The 27,805-nt window shown below is 42.0% G+C and overlaps 1 protein-coding gene across 1 annotated transcript; it reads left to right on the top strand.

The window, feature by feature from the left end:
* Positions 1-5,415: 5,415 nt before the first annotated feature.
* Positions 5,416-27,805, top strand: PLEKHF2 (pleckstrin homology and FYVE domain containing 2). The gene is made up of 2 exons (XM_086465335.1): positions 5,416-5,450; positions 24,378-27,805. Exon 2 carries the CDS (start codon positions 24,392-24,394, stop codon positions 25,139-25,141), a length of 750 nt encoding a protein of 249 aa, XP_086321461.1. The 5' UTR covers positions 5,416-5,450; positions 24,378-24,391; the 3' UTR covers positions 25,142-27,805.

Genomic DNA, 27,805 nt, shown 5'->3' on the forward strand with positions numbered 1-27,805 from the left:
ATGAAATCTGCCTGCCTGCAAATACTGCTTTTTGTGTAGTGTAAGTGAAGGACGTAAGCCACTACTGTGAAGCAGAGCAGAAATTCACCCCATAAATCTCAAATCAGTGCAAGTAACATTGCTGCCCAACAGCTGCCACTAATCTTTACAGACTCCTGTCTTTCAAGTTCTAGAGGAGCCTGCAGCTGTGTCTCTGGGCAGGCTTGAAGCTGTCCCAGTATGGGTAGTTTGGTGTTTCTCTCATTACCACATCATACAGGCCCTGGATATACAGTGGCCTTCTACCAAGGCCTTTTGAGCCCCTTGGCAACCCAAGGATGTAACAGCCTGGCCAGGCTTTCACAGAACACAGCTGTGGCTGTGGTCCGTCATGGTCATCCAAGGAACGGAGACCCCCAACCCAGCTTCCTTCTAGCTTGTAGCACTGTCAAGGCCTCATCATGCAGAAGGGTGCCTTACCCACCAGAGCATAGCTAACCTGAAGCTAAATGTGTTTAAAAGTGATTTAGATGCGGTTCTTGGTGACATGGTTTAGGGGTGTACTTGGTAGAGTAGGGTTGATGGCTGGACTTTATGATCTCAAAGGTCTTTTGCAACCTGAATGATTCTATGATTCTATCGGAGATGTAAATAGGCTGCTCTGTGTGACTCAGCTTTTTCTATGGGAGTTATGCCACAATGCAGCACAGGATTCACAATGCCTGTGGAAAGAGGTAAGTGGGCTGTGACCATACAGGCCTAGCAGTTGTGTCTCTCATCTCTGAGAGGAGAGCAACAAGCTCTGGTGTCTGTTTCTGAGACTGGGAACTAGGCATTTATGTGCCTTTAAGATGTGGATTTGGGCCTCAGTCTCTTGGAAGCTTTATTGCAAACCGTTTCTGGGGGGGTGGAGGGCCAAAAGTCTTTCCCCACCAGCCCACAGTCAGACACTGTTGCCTAAAAATCCCCAGAGATATACGGCATAACATCTGTTTGTCATCTCCTAACATCAGGAGATGTAAAAACGCCCTAAAGATTTGTCCAGCTACACTTTCTGAATTGAGCTATTGCTCGTAGCTGCCCAAGCTGAACACAGGAGTTCATCCTGTTAAACCATAGCTCTGACCAGGACAGTTTAAGGATGGAATTCCAAATTTCAGTGAATCATTTATTCATAAATGAACACATGGGACTGAACCCCTTCAGTGCTTTGTAGAACCTCCACAAAGCGGGATTAATATAATTTGTGTACTTAACAAATCCTATAGCCTAAACTCTTAGTAAGGTAATATGCTTTGAACTGCAAAAATGCTATGGCACTTGGAAAGCCAAGAAGTACAAAACTTAGCAACTATTGAAGTTTTTGCCTTAAAAAAAAAATAATCTATCTTATCAGATTAATTTCTAATAAGGAGTAGAAAATCATCTTTTGTTTTCAATAGTGCAAGTTTAGAATTCAGCATTATGGATCACGTAATGAAAGCAAATATTAAAAATTACATGAATATTTGCAGAGACAGAATGAGACACATCCATCCCTAGGAAATGAAGAGTTATTTCTGGTTCAGCTTCTGAGTCCTTTCTTCTCAGGCTGTTGGCTAGCAGCTTGGCTGTGGAAACTGAGGAAAAAGAATGCTGTTTGGAAGAGAACTGAGTTTCTGCAATGAAAATGGGATGAACACCAAATAAATAAAATGTTGTTCTATGTTTATATGAATTTCTATTATAAACATTATCTTTAGAGAAAGGCCATGCTTGTTGTCACTACTTCTTTGCCAAATTCCTTCATACCTTAGGCGTACAATGAGTGCAGCCTCTTGGTTATGATGAATTCTCATTGTATGAAAACTGAGAGCAGAAATGATGGATTTTGTTATTTTTCCCTTGGCTGATCGGAAATCGCCCTCAAGTAGTTCCAAAGAGATTTTGAATATACAGATGGTGAGCAGAAATCCTTACTGTGTCAAGACCAGTGATCCCTTTCTGTCAGTGTCATAGCAGCAATCCATCAGAAAATGAGCTTGGCTTGAGCCTTCCTGTCTGTTATTTGTTAAGACACAGGGTTAAATAGTTACTGCCGAGTCTCATCTGCGTGGTACGTACAGCAGAGAGGCAGAAAGAAAAAGCACTGCATCGCAGTCTATCTTGATCTCACTTCAAAAATATCCTATCGATTTGCGATTTAGCTTTTATGGTAGGTTAAAATGCGAAACTCTGGTAATAGTTATACATGGACAGATCTCAACCAAAAACGGAGACAAAAACTACAGATAACCAGCTGAATTCAAGTTCACAGCTTGGTCTAAATTTATAGAACACACCTAAACAATTCTAATGCAAAGAGGTTGGGAATCCATCTGCGGTCTTGAATTTGAGTTCCCAGGTTTAGTTTCTACTGTTTGTGTACAGCTATTGGCTCTTATAATAATACATCAGTGCAAGCGCTTCATTATGCAACAGTATATGTAATTTTAATGCAACTCTCAAAACCTTTGCAACAAATTTTTTTTTGGAAAGTAACAGCCAGAAATCCATGTTACTAATATAAGCTTGACAGAATATTTTTAAATTATATAAAATTACAGACGGTCCTGTTTTACTGGGCATGTTGTTTATAACATGAGATATACAAATGTTTGCTTTTTCACAGAAAATAAAGAAAATCCCATACATTGACATGTTTTTATTTTAAAAGGGAAATGCTTAAAGCCAGTTACCGAATTATATTCTTTTGACTTCCTCTTCTCATTAATGTTACGTGGAGAGTAAGAGCCATAATATATCAATTTTACAACTGTTAAATGCAATTCCATAAAAATGGTGTGAGAATCTTTATTTGTCACTTGGCTGTTTCTATTGCAACTGTGGTCTGTTTGCTATTAACAATTTTTTTTTCCTATGCCAAGAGCAAAATTCTAACCCCATGTTGACCCACCTGAAGGTAAAACACTTGTTGGCCTGAGTTCTGTTTAGAAAACCAAGGTGTTCAGAAATGATTAACAGTGAGTTTCCTCAGTTCATCTTTGGCTCCAGTCAGGTGCTTAGTTGGCTGTGGTGGGTTTGCCAAGAACTATCCGCTCAAAGGTTAGCGAGTAGGTGTAATAATTTTCCGAATACAAACTATACTCTTAGGTGTGCTGGATCCTATAGAATGAATAGAAATAGATGGCGGCAAAATTTTACTAATGTATGGTTATAGATAATAAGTAATTTATTTTGAATTAATGAATTGAATCATTCAATCATTGAATAATTATTTTTCAAAGAATAAATAAATTGACACATGATGTTATGAAGGTGAAAAAATGAATTAGATAAATTTAGGGATTCATTATCAGCTGGTGGCTATTAAGGAGCATATTAATTGCAACCTCTACCACGTGAAGCGCACATTTCTCCCTCCCCCCCAAGAAGATGACTTATTAGAAGCTCCGTTAATGAGATAAATACGTAATTGCTCTATTTTTACTTGTTTTTCTTAAGCCTCCACCAGTGGTCAACTGTTGGGGCCAGGGCACAAAGTTAAATGGACATCAAACACCACTTCTTATGGCTGCTGTTGAGTTTCAAGAACAGAGTGGTGGAGCATTATGGAGCTTTTATTTGTTTGTTTGTTTTCTTCTATGTTTGTCTACAATGAAATGAACAGATCCCAAAAAGGAGTGAGGAAGTGGTAAGAGTGATAAAGAAAACTCACATGTTTTGCAGAAACACTGTAAAAAATAAAATTGTTGACAGGCAGCATATATAGGTCTACATCAGGGCTCAAAAAGCTACCACAATATTATTTAGGGAAAGAAAAGGCATTAATAAAACATTTTTCATGCATGCACGGTTTTCTAGCTATTGCTTGCTTTCTGTATAGAATCCAAGCAGCTTGCCATGAGTTTCTTGTCTTGGTTGGAGATTCTCAAGGTGCTTTCTCCTTAGGACTGCTCATTTGCTCTTTATCAGGGTCCACTGGAAGGTGTCAGATCTGTCACTTGCAGAGGGGGTGTGGGTTCAGCAGCCCTGCTTGCTTTGGTTCTGTAGGAAATTCACTCACGGAGCTGGAAGCGTATCTGAACGTATGTTAATGGTACTTTACAGCTGTCCATGTCATGTCACACCCTCACGCAGCAGCTTTTGGATGTGCCCCACATCCACAAGCTAAGTCTGTCACAACAGTGAAAGAGTGCTGCTCCTTCGCTTCTCTCCTTCGACAAACCCTTAGGGCAGCATTCGGCTTAGGCTGAGGGCCGGGTGGGTTTGAAGGGAGAAGCAGACAGCCAAGCTTCTGTGCTGTAGGGTGGGAGGACACACGTGACCAGCCCTCCACCTCCTGCTCCCTCCTCTATGTCCCTCTTCTGCAGCGGGAGAGACCCAGCTCAGTGATGCAGCTCTTGCCTATCCATGTCCCTGTCTGAGCTGGGATAAAAAAAATAAGATGAAATTCAGAAAATTCAGCAGGGTCATTTTACTGCTGGAAAGCCCCACAGCCTGACTATATTTTTTTTTTTTCCCCAGAAAAGCCAGATGCATTATTGCTCAATAATGTGAAACTTGGAAAATGAAACCCTGCTATGTTGCATGTATGCAAAACTTTCTTAAAATAAAACGCCCCTCAGGCCATTTTCCAGAGCACAGACTTCGGCACTGGAGTAGCACCGAAGTGCATGGTGCTGCCACTGAAACAGGGGAGCCGTGCTCCCTTCCCTCCCTGCTCCACAGCTCCCCAAAACACGCCAGCCACCCTCCCACTCTGGTAGCATGCATCAGCATCTGGCAGTCTTCGAAGGGCCGGGTTAGCTGCTCATCAGCCAGCTAGATTTGGAAAATACTGCTCTGGATGACTCGATGTGTAGACACTAAAAATTATTAAAATGAAGGAGGGAAGGGGCTCCTTGTGTTTTGCGACTCCAGTGGCGCTTCTGGTGGGAGCCGTGCTAGCAGACCTGCTGTCGTTTCTCCAAGCTGACCGGCAGCTCTTCAAACTAAAACGTGTTAGTAACTCCCTTCTGTGTGCTTTAAAAGGTTTATGTAGAAAGAGGTAATGAAAAACGTGACCATCCTTATTTACTTCTGTGGGAGTGTGCTTGGAGCCACAGACCTATAACACGGCAGCGGCCTGGCGCACAAAGAATGGAAATGTGGAGTTTTAAAAAAAAAACCCGAGGTAATGCTCTCGTGTCCTGAGAATCCCTCTTCCACGAGGTGCCACTCGCGGGTCGAGCAGCGCCCAGCCCTCCCCGGCTCCCCCCACGCAGGGCGGCTCCCTGCGGCCAGTCCCGCCGCGGAGGGAACGACGGCGCCGCCTCAGCCTTTCCCGCCGCCGGGCTCCTCCCAAGATGGCGGCCGCCCCGCCCCGCGCGGGCGGTGTCCCGGAGCCCGTCCCTCGGCGGCGGGGTGTATGACCGCGGCGGTGCGCGGAGAGGGCGGTGGGGCTGGCGACAGCCGGGCGCTGGGGCCGCAGCCGGAGCGGAGCGCGGCGGGTGAGCAGCGCGGGTCCGGCCGCGTTCAGGTGGAGGGGGTTGGGCCGGTCGGGGAGGGAGAGGGAAACTTTTCCTTGCGGAGCTTTTCCCCACCGGGTCTCCGGCCGCTTTTCCGCGGCCATGTTGGGAGCCGGGGGCTGCCTGGCGGGGAAGGAGCTCCCCCCGAGGGAGGCGGCGCCGGGCTCCGCTGGCGGCCGCCGTGCGGGGCCGTCCCGCTGTTGGGCTGGGGCGCTCCCGGCCGTCCGCGGGGCCACCGCCGCTTTCCGCCGCGAGGGAGGCGGTGGGGCGGGAAAGACGTGGGGAGGGAGGGGGCGCTGGCGGTGGGGGGCGCTGGCTTCTCTTGGGGCGCTGAGGGAGTTGCGGGGCCTCGGAAGCGAGTTTGTCTTCAGGAAGGGGGGAAACAACAGCGGCAGCGGCCCCGCGGTGTTACATAAGTGCCTGAAACTCCCCGACTCGTGACTGGCGCCGAGGCCCGGGCGGCGGCGGCGGCCGCTCGCCGTGAGGCGGCGGGACGGGACGGGACCGGACCGGGCGGGGGGCGCTTCCGTCCCCGGCGGGCCCCGCGGGGCACCCGCACCTCCGCGGGCAAGCGCCTTGCCCGCTGTTTGAAACTCCTCGTCGTTCGCGGAGCGACTCGACTGAAAAGTGTCGATGCTGTGGTTAAAAAACAGAACAAAACAAAACAAAAAAACAAACCAAAACAAAAAAAAAACCCAGCGGAACCACGAGTGGTGCGGCTGCAAGCGTGAGGTGCTATTTTTTTCTGTGAAATTCGCGTATTTTGGAGAGGAACGTGACTGGTTTGCTTAAGATATATGTGGTACATAAGCTGTTGTGTGAAAGCGTTTCAGGAAAAGACGGCCACATGTTTCTCCTCTCGCCTCATTTGAAACACTGTGTGCACAGACACTGATACTTGCAAACGGCAAAGCCACTCATTGCAGCGAGAAAGCGATGAGCGAGGCTGCTGAGCAGTGCGTCTTGGCATCGTCTTTGTCCCCGCGAAGAGAAACGGCTGTAGCTCAGGTTTTGACGTGAAGCACCAGTGCAGTAGTTGCTGATAACCAAAACGACCTGTTACATCCTTACCCAGAGATCAAGGACTCCTTGGCCTGTCTTTTGGTTGAGCTGATCAGAGTGGTTCCAGAAGCATCATTAAGTCCTAACTCAGACTGTCCGGTCTGATGAGTAGTTACTGCAGGGGTTGATGCTTGTTTGACAAATGCTGTATCTGAGGCTGCAATGTCCTGCACAGCTTAAGTTCAGACGAAGTTATTACAGTAGGGAAAGTGAGTCAAAAATCTAAACAGCGCTGGAATCAGTTTCAGAACTGAGATAGCTAATTCCTCTTTCCCACCTCAAGTAAAGAGAACTTAAATACTCATTTTCAAGTTCTAAGGCTTATATATTGAATGGTTTTAGGAACGGCTGTCTGAAAGAAGGGGTGTATTTAAAGATGGCAGTGTGATCCGTGCTGAGATCCTACAGATGATTTGCTTTGTATGTGGTCATCAACATGCAGAGAGGAATCTGTTCTTTGGCTTAGGAGGCAATGTTCTTGCTTTTAACCTATGTAATCTAAATATTGTTGACTAATCAAGTGAGAAATAAGAATCCCTGTGTAGCTAAATGTCATGTATATCAGCTCAGTTTGTTAAATAACATTTTCCCAGGTGTTTTAGTGCTGTACTGCTTATGTTGAAAACAGCAATGAAAGTGAGGTGTTGTGAGCCTGAGTCTCAAATTCTTGCTTCTGAATGTTAATTGGCCATGTGCCTTGTGGAGTGTCTGTGAGGTTTGTTCTGCATAGAAACCCGCATAGAGGAAGTCCCTTAAATGCTGAGTGAAAACCGGTGGGTAGAAATTTGGAACTGGAGAAGCTGGATCAGTTTCCTCTGTCGTATCCTCTAGAAGGAGTCAGAGTAGTAGTGTCTTTTCACCTAGAAGAAAGTTTTCATTAGGTGCAGTGATGAAGTCATTCTTTAGCAAGAGCTGCATTCTGTTTCCCTTAAATTATGGGCTGAGACTTAACTCCAGTATTGCGTATGTCCCTGGACTAACAGAAGATCTACCCATAACATCCTGAAGCTCTTTAGTTTACAAAAATTGTAATTGGTAAAATGGTTATATTGAAACAGCATGGTGACTTTTAAGGCTCACCATTGTTAGTGGATGTGGGAAGGTTTCAGAGCAGTAAAGAGAGATGGAATTGCAGTTTCAGGTGAGGCATGATGTGACGGAGCTTGGCACATCTCAGTACCTTGGCAGGAGCCAAATGAGGGCAGTAAAGGCAGGGTACAGACGGTGGTTTTGTCACACTTGCAGCAGTTTTGGTGACTTGTCTTCACCAAAGAGGGCTAGAAGTGTTAAAGTGACAGCTTAGGTCAAAGCATAGCAATGTAGATGAGGGAGAGTTGAAGTTTTTAATACTTGCGGATGTAATTTTCTGAAAATGTGTCTATTAGGTAAAATGTTGGAAGTGGTGGTCAGGCAAACAAATGGCATGGAAGTTTTTGTTCTTAAAGGCCATTTATTAGCGGGTGATGTCACATAAGAAAACCCCAGCGTTAACAATGGATGTGTTTCTTAGATGTTGGTAGGTAAGAAAGTCAATTTCTTGATTTTTGTATTAAGAAATTAAACCTTATTGTATACTGCTTCAAATTCTAAAGGTACATTTGTGACTTATTCAAAGCTCTGTTAATATTCAAGCTTACTTTTCCGTTTAATTTATGTGGGTTTTAAATTATAAATGATGCTTGTATATGTATATTTTACTACTTTCAAGGATTAATTCAGTAATTTGATGGAAGTGTGATAATCTGGGGATTGTTCCGAAAGAGAATATGTAAGGTGCAAAACCAAGCTTTTGAAATAGAACTGCATATTTAAAACTTTCTCCCTATGCAGTAAATGCAAAATTTGCTGCTGTAGAATAACTTCTGTTTTCATGATTTAGTGGAGGATTTGTTTTTACAGTTGAAGAGGGTGAAAAGCTACTCTGTAGATAGGTGTGATAGAGCATGTTTACCATACTAAAGATTATTTTTGTGTTGTCATAAGCTATAAGATGTGGTGACAACTGTGTTAGCAAGTAGAGTCGTACAAATTCTGAGCCACGTTGGTAGTCCTGTTGAAATAAATGAGTCTGCTTGCATGAGAAGTGGCTTGATTGAGGGTTGTAGGACAAAGATTCTCCTTTTATGAAAATAAATATTATTGTGCAGAAGTGTTATTGAACAGAAGAGCACTTCATGTTTTTCAGCCTGCCACTTTAATACTACATAGTGAAAAATGCACTCATATGTTTACTTTAGTTTTTTAAAGTTGCATGAATAAGTAGGAGTGCTGCTGCCTTGGATGTAATGATGCCTTTTTTTTTTTTTAGCCTACTGGTGATTGTAAATAAGGATTTTGAAAATTATTTGAAAGAGTGGCGCTTTTTTTATTTGCATCTTTATGTTTTACAATAAAACAGTGTTAAGCATATTGTGTATGTAATATAGCAGGATTTTAGCATTTTGTGTAAGTGTAAAAGAAGAAAAAACAGTTAAAAGTTAAGGATTTCAAATACGGGAATGTTCTCTGTACACACCGCACCCCTCCATTCCTGAATGTAATGAGATGACATGCAAGTGGTTAGGTCCTGTGTTGAGATGCAGTCTCTTGAAGCTGTACTGATTCAAACAGATGGGGGGGCAGGGTGGTGGTGGGGGGTGTGTTGTCTGATCTTTCTATCAGCAGCTTTAGCTTTCACTAGTTACCTCTTGTACCTCAAACATACCATCTGGAGGTAAAACCGTTTTGCTTTTAAGTACATAGTATGCCTTCAGCAAAAGAAAAAGTTACAGCTTGTGCTTTGACATTTGCATTTCTGAAGTTAATGCAAATTAATATTAAAGAGTGTACGGTATGCACTGCCATTCAGGTTGAGAGATAGCATCTTTCTCGGAACAGCGCACTTCAGTGCAAACCTTTGTGCAGTTTTTAAAGCTTCCTCTAGATCTGTCCTCTTTGCAGCAATAGGGGCTTAAGAGCAAAGGAAAATGGCCTGTTGGATGAGCATCACGTGGACCGTGAGCCCCTGCGGTATTCTGGACGCTGTTTATTGCACTCCGAGGACTGGGTTCTGCTGAGTGCACTAGTGTCTGTACTCCAAGTCCTTTTCATGTAACTTTAAAATGCATCAAGCACATTTGACAAGCAGTAAAATGGAAAAAGGCCAGTAAGTGTGTTTCACAGGAAGACCACCTACAGTAAGCTGCTGTGATTATGGTTTTTTTTTTTTCAGGAAATACTGCTTTTTTTTCCCCCTTCTTCTGCTTTAAATTTCTCCTGACTTAGCTGTCAATACTTGGTAATGTAAAACTTCTGAGACTGATTTTCAGTGTACTTCTGTTCTGAAAGCTGTGTGTAACAGTGATGCCCCTCCCCATTCTGATCTGGGTTGGCAGCATGGAGACAAGTGAACCGCCCTTTTGGCACTCAGGTTATGGCTGAAAAGCTGGTTATATTGAAGACTGACACACTCTATTTACAGTATCATTGTTAAAGCTGTCCTTTTGGCCTTTATCGGTGGGTGTCAGATGTCAGTCTTCTAGACCTTCACCATCCACTCATATGTCACCAGGTAGCAGCATTTGGTATAAAAAAGGGCTTATGTCCCTTGCTCAAGAAAGAGCAATTCAGCACTTGGCTTATGTGTTTTAAATGTTGCTGGATAAATAAATTTTAAATATTGCTGGGGGGGTGGCAGTGACAGGTCTGTGATTGCAGCACTTCAGTGTTGTCCAGCTTCCTGAAAATCACATGTGGTTTGATTCCAAGCCCCGAGCTGTGCTTGGGCTGCCTGCAAGCCCCTGGTTTCTGCTCGGCTGGTGGTTTGCAGCCTGGTGACAGCCCTCCTGTGTGCAGGGGTACTGGGGCTTGAGCCATTTTTTTGGTACCAATTTCAGCGAGTTCCTTCAGGAGGTTTAAATGGTAGGAAAAAGATTCTCTGCAGCCAGCCATGCTTGCCCTTAGGCTGTTTTTCCTGGCGAACTAGTGGTAGAAATTGTTTGGCTTCCTTTTTTTTTTTAAGGAGTTAAGAATTTTAAGGAACTGAGTATGTATGAATATTCTGGTTTTCTTACTATAATATTGAAAATGTGCTGCAGCAGTGCTTTATCTGACCCTGTTAGGTAGTGGCCAGCTGCCTGGCCTCCTGAAAGTATTTCTACAGTATAATACAGTATTAGGGTTGCCCCCTAAAGTGGAGCTTTCTTAACTTGGGACAAGAGCAGCAGAAAGTTGAGGTGATGGCACCTGGTCAGAGAAGGAGGTTGAATGTTGTTACTTGGCTTGTTTAGTCTTGTGGAAATGCTTGGAATTACTGAGGATAATGCTTTATCGTGCAGCTTGTTTTCCTATAACAGGATATCTGAATTTAAAGGACACATGCATATGAAAATAGTATTGATATAATAAAAATGAAATAGTGATGATGTGGTTATGCTGCTGTACATGTAAATTGTGACACTGCATGGGAAAACTTTGCTCCATTTTAAAACACGGCTAGTTTACAGCAGAAGGCTCTTTGTGTTGCAGTTATTTGTGGGAAGTTAATGTCTCTTGCCAAGCTTTGACTACTTGGTAACCCTCTCTATAGCTTGCTCATGCTATAATCAATTGTCTGTAGTCTAGTCCTTGTTAGACCATTAGTAAAATTCAGTAACTTCTCATAATGGTAATAAAAGTAAACAAAGAAAATGTAAAACAGGAAACTTTTTTTGACACTTGCTGTTTTAAGTACCTGTGCATAGTAAAAAGACATAAGCCACTGAACGTATAGGTGTGTCATAGTGTGCATTCATGAAGAAAGGGGAAATAACATTCTGTTAACTTGAGGAAGCTCATTTGAACATGTAGATGTTCTGGTAGCTTTCAAGTGCTAAAACACGCAGGTGCTCTGAAAACTAGGAGGTGCTATTTTTAGTGTATACATGTGTATAAGAGATACACATCGGAAATCCTTCTGGAAGTATGCTTTACACGTAGGTTAAAGATGCTGCAGGAAGCATGCTGGCAAATACTATTTATTTTGGTCACTGAAGACCAAATCCTCTTTTTCACATTGACTGACAGTCTAGCTAGCCGTTAGCAAGTTGCTTCCGTGTGTGCTCTAAATACAATAATCCAGAACAACAACAAACCACACAACCCATCTGGTTTTGGAGAACTGCTTGCAAGATGGATTTGGCAACACTTCTTGTAGAACAGCTGTATCTGGATCTGTTTTTTCTATACTAATGATGCTGTGTCCCCTCCCTGAAAGAATTTAAATAAGTCTGTCTATTTCAGGATTTAAAAGATGTGTTGATGCTGTGGATTCTCTTTGTTGTGCTAGGTTGGCAAAACTGAAGGCAGGATCTAGCTTGCTCTGAAATTGGTCAGATCCTTTTGATTGATTTTTTTCATGGCCCTCACTCAATGTCCATTTAATGTTAAGCATGGTGGTATTTGTATATGTCAAGTTATTTCCTAGCCCAGATGTTCAGATGGGTGCCCTGGTGCTGCCAAAGCGGGCTGTCATCAGTTAAGCTGTTCCTCCGCAGGCAGCATATCGAATGGGAAGGGCACACCCGACGCCTGTCCAGGCAGCCTGGAAGGGAGGGGTAAGTCACTGCTGCCAAAATGGAAAATAACATTTGCTGTGAGAGGCTCTTGAAACAGCTAAACAATTGGAGCAGGGAAACATTAAATTGTAAACAGAAAAACGTATTCCAGTGTTTTGTATTGCAGTCTGGGCAAGTGATCCTTTAGGCACCGGCCCAGCATGCGGGGTTTGTGTCTGCTGGAGCTACTCGAGCTGGAGCAGGATCCCAGGCTCCTGTTCTTTGCCTTTGACTCTTCTGGCACATTTCTAAGGTGTTGCTTTGTTGTCTGCCATTCTTCTGGTGGCTTTTAGTTACCCAGAGCTGTGGAGAACTTCAGAAGGAACTTGAACTTGGGCTAGAGATCTGTTGAAGCTGGTTTTGAAACTGTATTCTGGTACATTTTCCCAGTGCTTTGGTTAAGATGAAAGATGCGGTGTGCTAGCACCAGAACCTAAGATAACCACTGCTAATGCTCCTAAATGCGTGCAAATGGGAAGTCAAAATACTAGGGTATTTTCCTGCGACAGCAAAGATTTGATCTGAATATTAGGCTTTTTTCAGTTACTTGTTTGTTGATTAATTTAAAAGGTCACATGTGTGTTATACAGTTTTTATATAAAAACATACAAAAACTTACCCTTTTTACTTGTACCCATTTCAGTATGCTGAGAGCTGCAAGTATTTGATATGCTCATAGTTGCCTGGATCTTGCTTTTTGTGCTTTGACAGATGAGTTTGATGTCAAACTGGAAACACTGTTCATGGTGGGTCAGGCCCACCTGTTCACTTCTGCAGAGCTCAAGCTTTCGGGGTTGTGTGGCTGTATGCTGTGGGTTTTTGTTGTTGTTTGGTTGGTTTTTAAAATTCCTTTCATTGTAGCCATTACCTGGTTTCCACGTGCATGTGCTGGCTACTTGCTCTCTCACATCTTGAAAGGCGTTAAGAATTTCCTCATCTAAATGGCAGCGGTTCAGCTGGCAGTACTTTGTTTCACAGGTTCTGTTCAGAGTCCTGTAAGCCTGTATCAGTGCTTGAGGAGCACTCAGCTTGTTGACAGATGGGTAACGACATGGAGATGAAACGAGCTTATGAAGTTGCTCCCTGTGTTGCTCCAGTCTGTGACTGCCAGTTGGGGGATGGAGAATTGTGTATTTCTTTCCAGCAGCAGCTCTGTCTCTATCATGCCAGGAGACAAAACCAATATCAGCTACAATTGTTTATTATAAATAGAAGCCTGACAGTAGTAGTAAGCATCTGATTTCATTAAAAAGCTGGATCTCTTACAAGAATGTTGCTCCTGGGCTTCTGCAGTGAGGTCTCTTCTCCCCTAAGAGGCGTTCAGGGGATTTTTCCAGTGAAGTTGGGGACAGAAGGGAAACACAACCACTTTCAGTTGGTCTAGGAGTGGATTGAGGCTCTTGTGATCATGTACTTCCCTGTAGTACGAACCCTTTAGTAGTGTTTGGGTTTCCATCTTTCAGATTTTCTGTTACTGCCAAGCAGGAGAAGGTAGCAGGAACAGCTTTGGGACTCGGCAGTTCTGGTTTTCTGTGTCTCTTTAATGGGTGCCACATGTTTCTTGCTTGGAGCAGGGATGCTGGCATTATGGCACGTGGCGTTACGGCCAAGGTGGTTCCTCTCACCCTTCGTGCAGGGCAGGCTGCAAACTGGCTGAACTCGTCTCGTGGGGCAGCCTGCTTCCGCATGCCTTTATGTTCCTCCGGTCTACCTCTGCTCTATGATTATTTAGCATTACAACTGATTTGGGACACAGGAGCTGGTCTTTCTGTTTACAAGCAGGTTAAATTGTTATTCTCTTTCCAGCTGAGGTTTATTGTGTTAAATACCAAACCTCATGAGGAGCTAATGTGCAGAACTTGGATGGTTTTGCCTGCATACAGCAGCTCAGGCAGTGCGCTAACTGTTCGGCAGAGTAGCCTGGATAGTAAAAACAGCGTTGCTCTGCCCTTGCTGTGCTAATATCTATGCTGCTTGGCAAAACAGATAGTCTTTTGCTAAAAATAGCTTTCCATACCCCAACTAGCTTCTGAGTGGGTTGCTGAGTATAAGGTCATATGTTTTGAAAGATCTACCTAGAAATGATCTCCATCCCCAAAATGGAATTGGCCTGTCTAAGTATTCTTGGCTCAGTTGGATGATGGCTGTTGCAAATTTGAAGAGCAATGCACTTGTCCATGCAGGTTTAACGATAGAAGTTTTTTTGTTGCTGTTCTTCATTTACAATCACTTACATTCTATGAGTAGTTCTTACACACCTGGTCAATTAGAGTGAAACGACATCCCTTCCTTGTAAGTTGGAGATTAGAGTATACTAAAATTAACTGTAATGTGTTGAAAGAATTGCTAAACCGTAAGATGTTAGGCAGTTAAAATAGGGATTTCTACACTGTACCTTCAAGAAGCATTTTAATGGGACTAGACTTGTGGCAGACATTTGCAGCAGTTTAAAACCAAAACCCAAACAGATCTGTCTGGATTATTATGGTAATTATAGGTTTATGATGACATCTGACTAGACAAATGCATGGATTTGCTTTCATGATGTATTTGAATGTGATTAAATGCTGGACAGAAATAATCTAAAGATGTCTAAAAATACTGACAAGGCAGTGTATCCACAGGTCGCACTGTATGAAGTAATGTGGTTGCTGTTACTGTATTTCCAGCACGGTTTCTGCAAGTCTGTGGCCAATGCCAGAACATTAGCCAACAGGTTGAGACAAATGAAAGGTTAAGACTGCTGGTTCGTACTGGATATACCAGTGAGGGAGTGAGTTAGCTCGTCAGTGTTTCCTCACATTGCAGCCATTGCTCCATGGGCTTGGGCAATGCAGGAAGCCATGTCTTCACAGTGGGGAAGAAAAAAAATACTGCATTCATGTAGACAACATCACACTGAGAATCGCAGAAATGAGACTTGGGGGAGGTCCACAGTATCATCTGTTCAACGTTCCTGCCAGTGTATTGAATGATGCTTATGCTATGTTTTCTCTGTAGCGTTTGGATGAAGATGTCACAAGCATCTTTGCTTCCTTAAGAGTAATCCAAAGCAGCCTTGGTATTGCCACCATCTTGTTCCAGTGTTTTATCTTGCTCCTTTTTTGACTTTATTAAATGCCAATAATTAATAAGGGTCTGAAAAATGGTGCAAAGAGGCAACAGCATACATTGCCTTAAGGAAAAAAGTAATTTTTTTTTTTGTCTGCAAATCAAGTCAGTTTCTGTCCTGCTGCCAGTACCTTTCTGCATGCTGCAGCCATTAACCAGACTAGTCACAAGTGACTCTAGATAAAGACTACGCTGAAGAAGTTCAGAGGGATCTTATTTGCCTTCTTTCCTGTTGTCATCTCTACCTTGATGTAGGCTCTTTAATCTCTTTGGACTTACTTCTTTGCAGTGTTGTGATAGAGCTTTTTGTCATTCTTTATACTCATATCTTTCAGATATCATCAGGGTTATCTCCTGTATCCTTACCAGTTGGTTAGAGTAGCAATAGCAAGACAGTTTGTCAAATACAACAGTTTTGGGAATACTTTTGTGAAGAGAACTATTGGAGACCTCTTGTTAGAAGGCTGTATTTCTCTTTAAGGAACAGTTGTCTTATATTTTAAATAGCATCCAGGACAGCTAGCTCCAGCACAGTACAGGCATTTACTTGTTACTGTCATGTCAGCTTTTAGCCATGATAAAGACCTTTAGAAAGTGTTTTTCATACTTGGATCTCCTCTCAATGTAATATTTCTAGGGGTGAAATGTCTTTTAATTGCACTTAACATTATGGTCAAATTGGTCTTTTTACTGTTTCATAAAAAGCAACTGATGAATAATGGAAATATATAATTAATATTTTAAAACCTTGCAGTTAATTGTTGCAGTTTTATTTAAATAACTGTAAAATATAGAGTGAAAATTTATGAATTCATAAATGGGTTAATGGATACTTAAAACTTCATTTTCCTCAATATTTTCTTGTACATACTGAATGATAGAAATTAAGTTTAATTAAATACCTCTTGCTGGTATTTCTGTATCATCTTTAATCCAGCTCTTGTTATTACCTTTATGGTCCTTGACAGGTAGTGTTGACATGTGCGCGAACACTTGGTTTCTGATTACAGCTAAGCAGATCTAAGTGCATAGAAAGCTTAATTTTGCCAACAAAGATGACACAGTCAAACATTCAGGTATCATCCTTCTCTGTGTGTGTTGAAGGAGGCTGGAACTAGTGAGGCCAAAGTAAGACTTAAAATTTATGCTGATTTCTCTTCTGACCTGTGTCAGAAACTTAGAGTATCTGATGTGCATGTGTTTAGTTCAGCAATTTTCCACACTAAAACTATTTTCAAAGCATTAGACATTGATAAGTTTCATTAAACAGGTTGCACTTCAGAAATTCACACTGTGTTTTACTTGGCAGTGTTGCAGAAAGTCAAGTGTTACTCTTAAGAGGAATACATCTAATATTACAAGAGATTAGAGTACTGTATTACAGTACTGAGATGCCTTCATAGCTGAAAGTTTGTGTGCAAAAAGTAATGATATTACCACTTCAGACAGAGCTTTAAATCAGGGGGGTGTATGATGGTTCTGGGTAACTTAATTTTTTGTGTTTATTCAACTGTAAGTCAAATTAGCATATATTCCTTGCATAGGCAAAGTGCAAGAGGAAAGCTGAATGAGTTTGATGTGATAATATAATGTATAACAATTATTTGGAACTTATTAAAAAAAAAGGCATAACTGTGTACTAAATGACTGATTCTGCCTGATGAACTCTCCTTAAGGAGAGTGTGGTATTTTTCTCTGTAGATCCAAAAGATGAGTCATCTTACAAATCAGTCATTTAATGCACATAGATATCTGGTCTGCAGATAGACCTTGTCTGTCTTAGATTTACAATTTACTTGTTTCTATTTATTGAATCTATCTATAAGTTTTATTGATCTTCTGTACCTTTCGTGTATGTTTAACTTCTGTGATTAAGTATAATAAACCAAGATTCAGTTCTATTTGAAATCTCTGTTTTATTCAGAGCCTTCGAGTTGTGGAGTCAGATATAAAACCTTCACCTTTTGCCTTTTATTACGAAACATATATGTGTTACCCTTAGGCAATAAGGAAAATGGGTTAGTCTGAATGTGCATGGTGGAACATAGTTGCTAATATCTGTATGTGTAAATGCAGGTGTGAGAACAAGGGCTCTGTATGACAACTGGATAATTATTTAGAAGTTTATTGGGTGGCAAGGTACAATGTGCTTTCATTTAGATCTGCTATTTCTACCTTTCCTTTCCTTTCTTTTCTTCTGTTCTTTTTGTATTCCCCTGTTTCCGAGTCTTGTCTTTTCTATTCTCTATGCTTGCTTCACTGCAACAATATCTAGATCTCATTTCAGCCGTTCACATGGTGTGATCAGATACTGTGATTAGTGACTTTTTTTAATTGGACTTGTGTTACTGAATCCATCTTGGAAACATCCAGGATCTGCTGCTGCTTTGGGACTGGATGGACCTCTGTGTGGTTAGTTTTGAGCTCTTGTACTTTTTCCCTTTTTCCAGCAGATGAAATACACTTTTTTTTTTTTTTCCCCCTTTATAGCTGTCATCTTAACTGTGAATGTATGTAGTAATGGATGAGCTGCCTGCATCCTGATACCATGGCTCTGAGAGATCTAGACTGCCTGGTTTGTATTAATGCAGTATGTTAAATTTAATTGTTAACAGCTGAATTGCTAATTGTAAAGATGATGATAGATGAACTGTCAATTATGGCAAGGCTGGTACCATTTTCCTCCCTTGAAGGAGTGTTGAAGAAAAATAATGCTAAAAGTTAGATGCTTATTAATTAATGGTTGTTAGCAGGGACTGTGTACGGGACAAGGCTTGTTCTTGCCCACGCCAGAAAGTGATGGAGCACTGCTGTTTCTGCTGTACTGCTGAAGAAACTTGGGAATTCAGGTTGTGTCCCCCTCCTGCATACCTTTTGTGCCTGTCCTGCAGTCTAAAGGGAGTGCTGGTCATGATGGTAGCATGCACTGAGCTGGGGTGAGGAAATGTTTGTGTGCTGAGCTGTATGGAGTCCACATCGCTACGCCGTAATAACTTTTTTTCATCTAATTTCTCCCCTTCAGCCGCTTTGTGTTATCTGTGGTGCTGCTCTGTGGTGATCATCCCAGCTGCTCCAGTGCTAAAGTAGTAGTAGAAGACTTTTCTGGCAGTATTGAGTTAGGTGTAGCTATGTCAGTCAGGGTTGCTTTCATTTTATTTGCCTCCTTATGTCCATCTTCAACTACAGCTATTCTTCTGTGCGGTTTAGTCTGGCCCCTATCAAGAGCAGAGCTAGCATATAAAATAAACATTCTCCTTTAAATAAGACCTGTAGAGGCATTGGGTCCTGGGAGATCGCTGGTTTGGTCACCAGGATACAGTGGCAGAAAGAAACAATAATGTGGGAAGTGACTTGTCAGTGCACAGCAACCCTAACAAAATTATTTTCCTGCTGCAGTAGTCTGGAATGTTAATAACTGTGGTAAATACGTGACTTCCTCAACATGGATTGTGTTTTAGGTGAGTGGGTACCTTGTCAGTTCTTCAAAGGTTTCAGTAACTTCTACGTTTGCTCGCTTTGAAGATGACTGTTCTCACCAAGAGGATACAGATGTAAAACTGGAGTGAAATAGGGGAGAAAGAAGATCTTGGTATCTTGATAACAGAATTGTTATTTCTGTAGAAGCTTCTTGTGAGTAAAAGTAGAAATAATTTGATGTCAAAGGCAGTCCTGCCTGTGGTGGAGGAGTTGGGGCTTTCTGTGTCGTGAAATATTTTGTCACCCTTAAATAGCATATTATGCTATGGAGATGAAAGCCTTTGCCCAGCATCTTTGTCATGAAATGGGCTTACCGAGAGCGTGTGTGTGAGAAGGAGGACAAACTGAAGGCATTGCAGCATTTTGAGAGCTGAGATTTTTTTATTCATAAAGGCTCCTAGACCCTGCTCATGGTGCAGCTCTATGTAGCTAATTTTTCTTACAAGGTGATCTGTTTATTTTTGCGATGTTTTGACTAGCAGCTAGTACTACACTGCAGTTTGGACATAGAAAATGAATCTGATGTGGTGGACTGGTGGTCTTTATAGACAGATGGAGTCCTCCTTGCATAAGGGCCTGGGGACCATTGGGAGTTTGTATGCAAAAAGTGTGAAACTGGAGTCAAACGTGATAAAAGCCTGAAGAATAGGTTTGAGATTTTTGACTTGGAATCATAGAATAGAATAGAATCATAGAATCATTCAGGTTGGAAAAGACCTTTGAGATTATCAAGTCCAATCAAAATGGAGACACATGTGTAAGATGCTCCCACTCTCCCCTTAAGTGTCATTTTTGAACCCCATGGTTCTGGTTTATTCCTCGTTTGCTTTGGGGAAGATTTGGGGCATGTTTTCAGCAATTTGCCATTGCTTGGTAGTTGCTTTGTTTGATCAGGTGTTGGGATCCTGCGTCTTGAGGACAATAATCCAGTATCTGCTTCTTATAGTGGCCAACAGTGAAAACTTCAGAAGAAGCTTTTAGCAGGCAGAGAGGAGGATATTGCTAGCCAATTCCAGGGTGTGATCTTTTACAATATGTCTGAACGTGCTTTAAGAAAAGATTGTTGTAATTCTAAAAGACTGGTGATTGGTAACCTTGCATAGCTTTGGACTGTGACATCTTGGGGTTAAAAGTTCCTTTGTGTGTCCAGATAATATTTTAATTTAACATCTCCTTGGTCTGTGTGCTCATGAGAAGAGGTGCATCCCTTCTCCTAACCAGCTTTTGTTATTTAGGGACAGCTTCTCTTTTGTATTCCTGGTCTGTTTTTCCTGTGTTTTGTTATTATTTGTAATCGTGATACTTTCCAGGTAGTTTCTCGTTAGTAATTTCTGAATTTCATTCCTTTCTCCGCAAAGGCTAGTGAAGGTGAATGAGCGTTAGTGTGCACAGAATTTCAGATGGATTTTTAATTTTTAGTTCTCTAAAAACTTATGAGAAAAATGTCAGAGTGCTTATTTTAAAAAGTCTAATCTATTAATACAGGAAAATAAAATTCATGCACTGGAAAGGTGGAATAATCCATCAGCAGTCTGTGGCTTTTACCCCATTAATTGGGGCTGGTAGGTGTGAATTTGTTGATGGTTATAGGCAAAAGTTTCAATCTAGAAGACATGTGGTTATCTTGGCTTGCTTTAATAGTCCTTAACTTGCCTGGGATTTGTGCATTAAGTCCCATAAGTGATTATTTTCACAAGCTGAAAGTACAGTGTTCAGCACAAGTTCTGGAGTCATGTATCTTGGTTTCAAGCCATGATGATGATTAAACAATTCTGGTTAGAGTTGTTTTCTCTTAGGTCGTCCTAGAGAACAGTTAATTAAAACCTTTAGCCTTTTCTCCCCCGTTTTCTTCTCCCAGTGACTTGTATTTTGAAAGCATTCATGGTGACCTTGAACAGAGTGTGCTGTTTATTGGCAGGGAGTGCAGAGAGCATCGAGTTGGAGTTGGGGAGCAGCGAGTGCTTCCCACAGGTCGCTGTAACTTCACACCAAGAGCTTGCTTCACTGAAACTCATCAGTATGATTGGGGGGGATGTGGGGGGAGAGGGGGGTGGGGGGGTGTTCCCCCTTGTGGACTAGCAAAAGCATTTAACTTGCTGTAATTTTCAGATAATTTGTATAAAAGTGTAAGTTTAGAAGCAGTGCATACTGGTTTGTACCTGCAGAAAAGTGTATTCTTCTGGTCTGTCCCCTTTGCACTCAACTGACTGATTTTCCTCCCCCACTTCACAGGGAACATGGGATTACTAAATAACTTCAGACCGACCCTGTGACTGACTCCTGGCTTTCTAAGTCCGAAGCAGCTGTTGGATCAGCTTCGACACTTGCTGCTTATTGCTAGTATGTTGTTAGACGGGAATGGTTATTTGGCAGTTAATGGCAATTAACCCTCATTCCAGATCCTGGCCTTCAGTAGTCAGACACCTGATTTTGATTTTTGAGCCTAGGACTGCAGCAAATACACATTAAAAAGTTCCTAGTTTGTCTTTTGTATTCCCTCCTTAGTACTTTCTCCTTGGTAGATAGAGAGAATGGTTGGGACAAGCCAACAGCGGTTCTGTGGAGTGGCAACTCTGTGTTAGACAAGGCTGTAGTAGAAGTGAGGCCAGTCACATACCTGAAGACCTCACTCCCAAGTCCAGGGTTGTGCCTCCTTGCCATGTGGTAGTAGGTAGTTAGAAGGTGTATATTTAAAAAAAATCAGCGGGGGGCGGGGGGGGGGGGGTGCGCGAAGTGGCTAAATCTTAATACTGAGTAAAACATGTAACGGGTGGGTGTTGTGTGTATAAGTTAGTATTGGTGCTTGGAATGCCTGAAAGAAATAAGGTGTGTATTGAAATGCTTGTATAGTCATAGCATTAAAAAAATGAATCATATTGATGTAATTTGAATTTTCTGCTGTTCTCTGGGAGAAATTAAGCCAGTATACTTTCTATGCAGAACACTATTTAAGCACCTCCCTTCCCACCCCTCCATCGTCTCCCTCTATTGCAGCTATCCTGCCAACCAGAGCCCTAAAACTCTCCAGTTTGTTCTCAACTTGATCAGCCCTGATCTAATTCACTGTGTAGCTTTTTGTAATGGCAGAAGGGAGCAGGGAGTGGGGGCAGATAGTGTAAATTGGTATTGCCACAGAAGGAAACAAAGCAGAACCATATCAGCTAAGTTTGATGTTGCTGAAGGATTTGGGGATTTAGTACAGTGTACACTTGTGGGCATATCTTCAAGGGAATGATGGAGAAAACTTTCAGAACTTTGGCAAGAGTAATGGTTCAGAAAAGTAGGGCTGGTGAAGGAGACAGAAATAATGGGGTTTCTTGTGGTTTGTTTTTTTTTCTGGGTGGATTTTCAGTCTTCTTTCTGGAGATAGGTGATGAGCATTTCAGTCCTCAGCTTAATAAAGAAGGTGGTAGTGATGGCTAGTTTGATTGAAGAACAAAAATAAATGTTTGTTTTGCAGCAAAGATGACTGAAGCTTGCTGTTAAGAAAATGCTTTCTATAACTGATCAAATAGGGAGCTACTAAACAGGGTAATGGAGGAAGTCAGCCTTTTTTTGGGAGATACCTGGTGGAACTAGCATAGGTGTACTTGCTTGTGTGCCTTGATGCAGCACAGTTAAATCTCTTGAATTCTTTTTTTATAAGGCAGTTTGTGGTTTGTCCTGACCTTCTGCAGATCAAAATAATTTCAGATTTTGTGGCTTTGTAATTCTACTAACCTTAAAACTGGTTAACACAATACTCACATATTGTAAATAATGCTGTAAGGCACATAAAGAAAATGAAAAAGTAGCGCTGAGTACTATCTTCAATAGATTGTTCTTTCTTCAATGTCAGACATTGATACAAGGTGATGTCATGTGCAGAGCTTAAGAAAAAAAAAGGTCAGTTTAGTTACATCTGAGCAAGCCCACTTGTAAAACTATTTTAGGGTAGAACTAATTAAACTCTTGAAGCGTTAATGTGTTATTTTTAAATCACACTTAACATTGGGCCTGTGGATTTGTGTAATCACAAGTAGCATACTTATTTAGATGAGGCCTGATGAGAGGTTTCTCTGCCACCAGATCTCTATCAAGAAGTTTCATCCCTGTTTTGTAAGGAAGTATCTGAGCTTTGATTCATAGGAAGAAGATTGCCTGGAACAGGTTATGGCAGAGTGAGGGAGTCTGAGCAGCATGAAGTCTGAGCCTTGTTTCAGCCCAGTTTCATCTCGGTTACAGACTGAGACTGTATTGATGGCAGGCAGTGTAGATCGAAAAGAAAAGGCAGGTGAATGTAAAGGACTTTCCAAATGGGGATTGTGTTGGGAAGTGCAGGAAGTAGGCACTGGAGTATTTGGTACTCTGATCTCCCTCAGGCCTCTTCAAAGCAGCGGTTGTACCAAAGGGTGTTGTGAGCATCAGCCCTGTGGTATCTGGAAAGAAAGGCATAGGAGAGCCATCTGTGCGCTGAGAGACAGGTCTGTCCTTTGTACTCACCTCTGCCAGCTGTCTCACTGCTCTGTCGAGCTCATGGTTCAGGCTCATGGCCATACTGAGGAGGAGCTTGGGAGGAGCAGATCTGGGTCAGATTGGCAGCAGTTTCCTTTGCCTGGCTTCTGCCCGGGAAGCTCTAGGGTAAAAGACAGGCTAAAGAGGTTGCTGAGGTATGAATCACTATAGTGACTTCTTATTTTCAGTTCTGCATTGGATGCCTTTCTCTTACAAAAGAAAATGTTATTTGCTACTTGGGGAAGGATGAGGGATGGTTTTAATCTGTAATTGGAATGTATGTACTCTTTAGTTCATCAGCACTTCCTGAAATACAAAGCCTTCTTGCCTAAACTTTCAGCCGCTGCAGGTCACTTAGTCTTTCTCGGGAGGAGTTGTGAGCTGTGTGGCTTGTCCTCTGTGCTGGTCTGCCTGTGTGCGTCGCCTGGTCACGGTGGGTGCAGAGGTGGTTTGAGTAGGTGAGGAGGGAGGGACTGTAGGGCCCCTACAAAAAGAAGGCAGCAGCAAGCGGGTGATGGGCCACCAGCTGTGACTCACTCCCTGCCTCTGGCTCAAGAGCTTGCCATGAAAGCAGGTGGTGGGGTGCAAGCTGTGGCCTGTACAAAATGTTTCTACTAGGTAAGATTGATGAGTATGGCCCATGATTTGAGGTTTGCGTACTGAAAAAAGAGCAGTACTGAGCTTGGATAGGGTGGTTACCTGTGTGAACGTCAATGATGCAATTTTTGTTTGTCGTCTTAACAGTAACACGGGTCTCCAAGCTGCTCAGTTAAGTTGATGTTTCTGTCAGAATTTGGAATGATGGATGATTCTTTCTTTTGCCATCCAGAGAGTAGGTCCTGGAGGATATGCAGGGAAATATGAGCATTAAACCAGGATGCAGTAGCCTGACTAGAGAGGAAGCCTCCTAGTCTGTTGCCAGAGGCTCTCAAGAGCAGTGCTGTAGTTGCTGTCTGTGTGATAAAGATAGCTGTCAGCTGAATGGAACATTTTTGCTTTTGAAAAAAAGACTAATCAGATGCTAAAAATTCTTAGGTGTTAATACTTATTTAAATCTAGCCCAAGTCGGTGCCTCTGAGCCAGTGGGTTCTGTTAGATATTTTAAGAAATGCGGGGTTGGTAGCTTTCTTGGGGAAGGCTGCTGCTGAATCAGTCCTCTTCTAACAACAAACTTTTTTTTTTCTAATTTTAGGATACTTGTGAAAGATGGTGGATCGCTTGGCAAACAGTGAGGCAAATACTAGAAGAATAAGTATAGTGGAAAACTGCTTTGGAGCAGCTGGTCAACCTCTGACTATTCCTGGCCGCGTTCTGATTGGAGAGGGAGTCCTAACAAAGCTGTGTAGGAAGAAGCCCAAAGCAAGGCAGTTCTTCCTGTTCAATGACATCCTTGTTTACGGAAACATTGTCATTCAGAAGAAGAAATACAATAAACAGCACATAATCCCACTGGAAAACGTCACTATTGATTCCATCCAGGATGAGGGAGACTTACGGAATGGGTGGCTTATCAAGACACCGACAAAGTCTTTTGCGGTTTATGCTGCCACCGCTACAGAGAAGTCTGAGTGGATGAACCACATAAATAAGTGTGTTTCTGATTTGCTTTCCAAGAGCGGGAAGACTCCTAGCAATGAACATGCAGCTGTCTGGGTACCAGACTCGGAAGCCACTGTGTGCATGCGCTGTCAGAAGGCAAAATTCACGCCCGTCAACCGTCGTCACCACTGTCGCAAGTGCGGCTTTGTTGTGTGCGGGCCTTGCTCGGAGAAGAGGTTTCTTCTCCCGAGCCAGTCTTCCAAGCCTGTGCGAATTTGCGACTTCTGCTATGATCTTCTTTCTACCGGGGAGATGACTGCTTGTCAGTCCACTAGGTCAGACTCCTACAGCCAGTCACCTAAATCGTCTTTAAATGACGTATCTGATGACGATGACGATGAAGACAGTAGTGATTAAGGCCCAGACGTTTTTTCCATGTGTTGCAATTTGTGTTTCAAACCATATGGAGCTGCTTTTGGGGAAGTCTGTAGTGAGGTTCCTCAGAAAAATCCTTTTCTAGCCATAAAATACGCCTGAATATCTTCAATTGCAATGTGCCTCAATCTATGGATTCTCAAGACAATAGTTTTTTCACTTGTCTGCAGGGATAGACTGTTGCAAATGTTATCAGAATATTTTCCGACTTCTTGTACTTGATTTGTGTCTAGGTTAGACTTCTGTGGAAGATTGGAGGATAAAATATACTTTCTTAATTTAACAACCCATACTTCCTAATGCTTCGTATTGGTTGGTATGTGGGTTTTTTCGGGTATGGGGAGGAAAACTGTAAGCATGCATGGAACAGTGATGTTTTGGTTAATCCCTTAGACCATCTTATTTTTCTAACCATGTTATATAATAAGTTGAAATGTGACATGACTTACAAACTTCAATGTCACAAAACTTGGAAATTGTCTTGTTTGCTCTTATTTATGACTTCCTATGCCGAGCAGTGCCTTGTACCAATTGTGCTGATTCAGGAAGAAACAAACCTATTCTCTGTTGTCTGTATTTGCCTGATGCTGGTATCTGAGAGATTGTTGGTGCTATTGAAAATAACTGCTGTGTTCAAAGTGGAGCTTTGACAAGGTCATAACTGTACCCCTCAGTGGGTGACGGGGACCCGAATCACACGTCCTCACCTGTGCAGGCAGACCCAAAGACTGCGGATTCCCACAGGCTTCAGCGGGGTTCTCCTTGCAGGAGCTGTATTGCGGGTCGGGATCTTGAGATGACAAGCTTAGGGTGACTCTTCACGGGGATTTTTGCATTTTCTTTTCAGAATAGTTTCTAAGTTTCAGGTTTGGCAAATGCATACTGAAATTTTAGTTGGGTGATACAGCATTTGGATGTGATAGCCTATATATTTTTGGAAGTAATTCCCAAAAATGACACTACATTGTTTCTTAAAACAGCGGTGAGAAGGTTGTGTTGTGGTTTTGTTTTCTTTTTTCCCCCCAGGAGTTTTATTGGCCTGTTTAAAAATAACCTAGTGCTTTGAACAAAAAGCCTACAAGTATCCTTATAAAATTGGCTTTCCTTTTTACACAGCTGACCTCAGGATAAATGTGAGATGCAAGTTACTTCATTCTCAATGTATATGCAGGACCAAGAAAGATGTATTTAAGAACTATAATGAAATCATCAGTGCAGAAAATGTCTCTTATTTTTAATAAGTTCTTGAATACAGAAATGTTATGTTCCCATATAAATGTAAAAGTTAGACTTGCAAAGACATGTTAACCCCCCCAAATACTATGTTTCTATATTTTTATAATGGTAGCGTCAATTTTGAAGCAAAAAACCCTCTTTGAAATAGTTGTGTGAGTATAGTAGCAACTGACTTTATACAAAGAAAATTAAACTTTTGTATCTAAGTGACAATTTCTGCACTGTTTGCCTTGGTTGGCAATAATTGGGTTAAATATTTATTGAATAAACAATCAATGCTGCATATTGCACTAGTCTCCCATTCTGTACGCTGTAAACGTCAGTCATCATTTTTTTAAATAAAAATTAGCAGAGCACTTCAAAGCTGTAGCCCTCTGTGAGATTTCTGGTAGCTAAAGATGCACTTAGCCTCTTTAGGGAGGCACTCTGCGTTAATGGTCTGAGAGACATTGCTTCAGGTGAAAAATTGTGTTAATATTTTTAGCTTGGGGAATTTCTAAAAATAAGTGTGTGGTTTTTTTTAAAAAGCACTGGAGAGTATTTGATCTACTTTGAAATAATCATAAAAAGGGGAAAACACTTTCTGATGGAGACTAGGGACCAGGAAGATTCTGTAAAATTGCCAGATAGGCAATGAACAGTTGTGTATACTGAAAGACTAGCTGAGATCAGTAGTTACATATACTTACTCCTTGAAAGATGAGCGAATGGTGACCTGTAGCAGGGCAAAACGGGCTGTTCTGAGAAGGCACTTAGAGTTAATAGTGCTTAATTTTTGTACCTCTTACTCAGTATTTATATTTCAGAAATGGAGGCTTGTCAGCTTCAGTTTTCCTGCAGAATCGAAGTACAAACCTCCCTTGTACATACCTTCTAATGACTACAATTTTCTTCCTGATGCAATTGTTTCCTCTTCCTCAAGCTGTCAAATATTAACTTGTCTTGTTAAAGAGTCCATCTCCTTGTGTACTTTTCCGTGTGCTTCTGTATGTTGTGCTTACTTTTCAGCACTTTTTAGGGGGTGGAGAGAGGGTTGCTGAGAGTTCGATCGCACCCTGTATTTTGAAGAATGTTCTTGTACCTACTTCAAATATCTTTTTTATCTGTGAATGAAACTTGCACTGTGCCGCACTGATCCCTGAAGCTGTAACCAAATCAATGCGCGCGTGTGGGACTTTTCACCTGAAATTGATGTATATGGTCCAAGCTTTTTGAGAAGGCATTAAAAAAAGAAAGTGTTTTATGGTAATACTCCTATCCCTCAGTGGTATTTGCTTAAAACTTTACAAAATGGACTTAACATCGACTTCTCTTGTACTTACAAGTTCCTGAAAGGGCTCGTTTCGTACTTTGTAATCTTGTTCTGTCAAATTATTTTATTTACAAATATATGGTGTAGCTTCAAGCCTA

Source organism: Leptosomus discolor, chromosome 5 (assembly GCF_034619465.1).
Source record: "Leptosomus discolor isolate bLepDis1 chromosome 5, bLepDis1.hap2, whole genome shotgun sequence".
Classification (NCBI taxonomy): domain Eukaryota; kingdom Metazoa; phylum Chordata; class Aves; order Leptosomiformes; family Leptosomidae; genus Leptosomus; species Leptosomus discolor.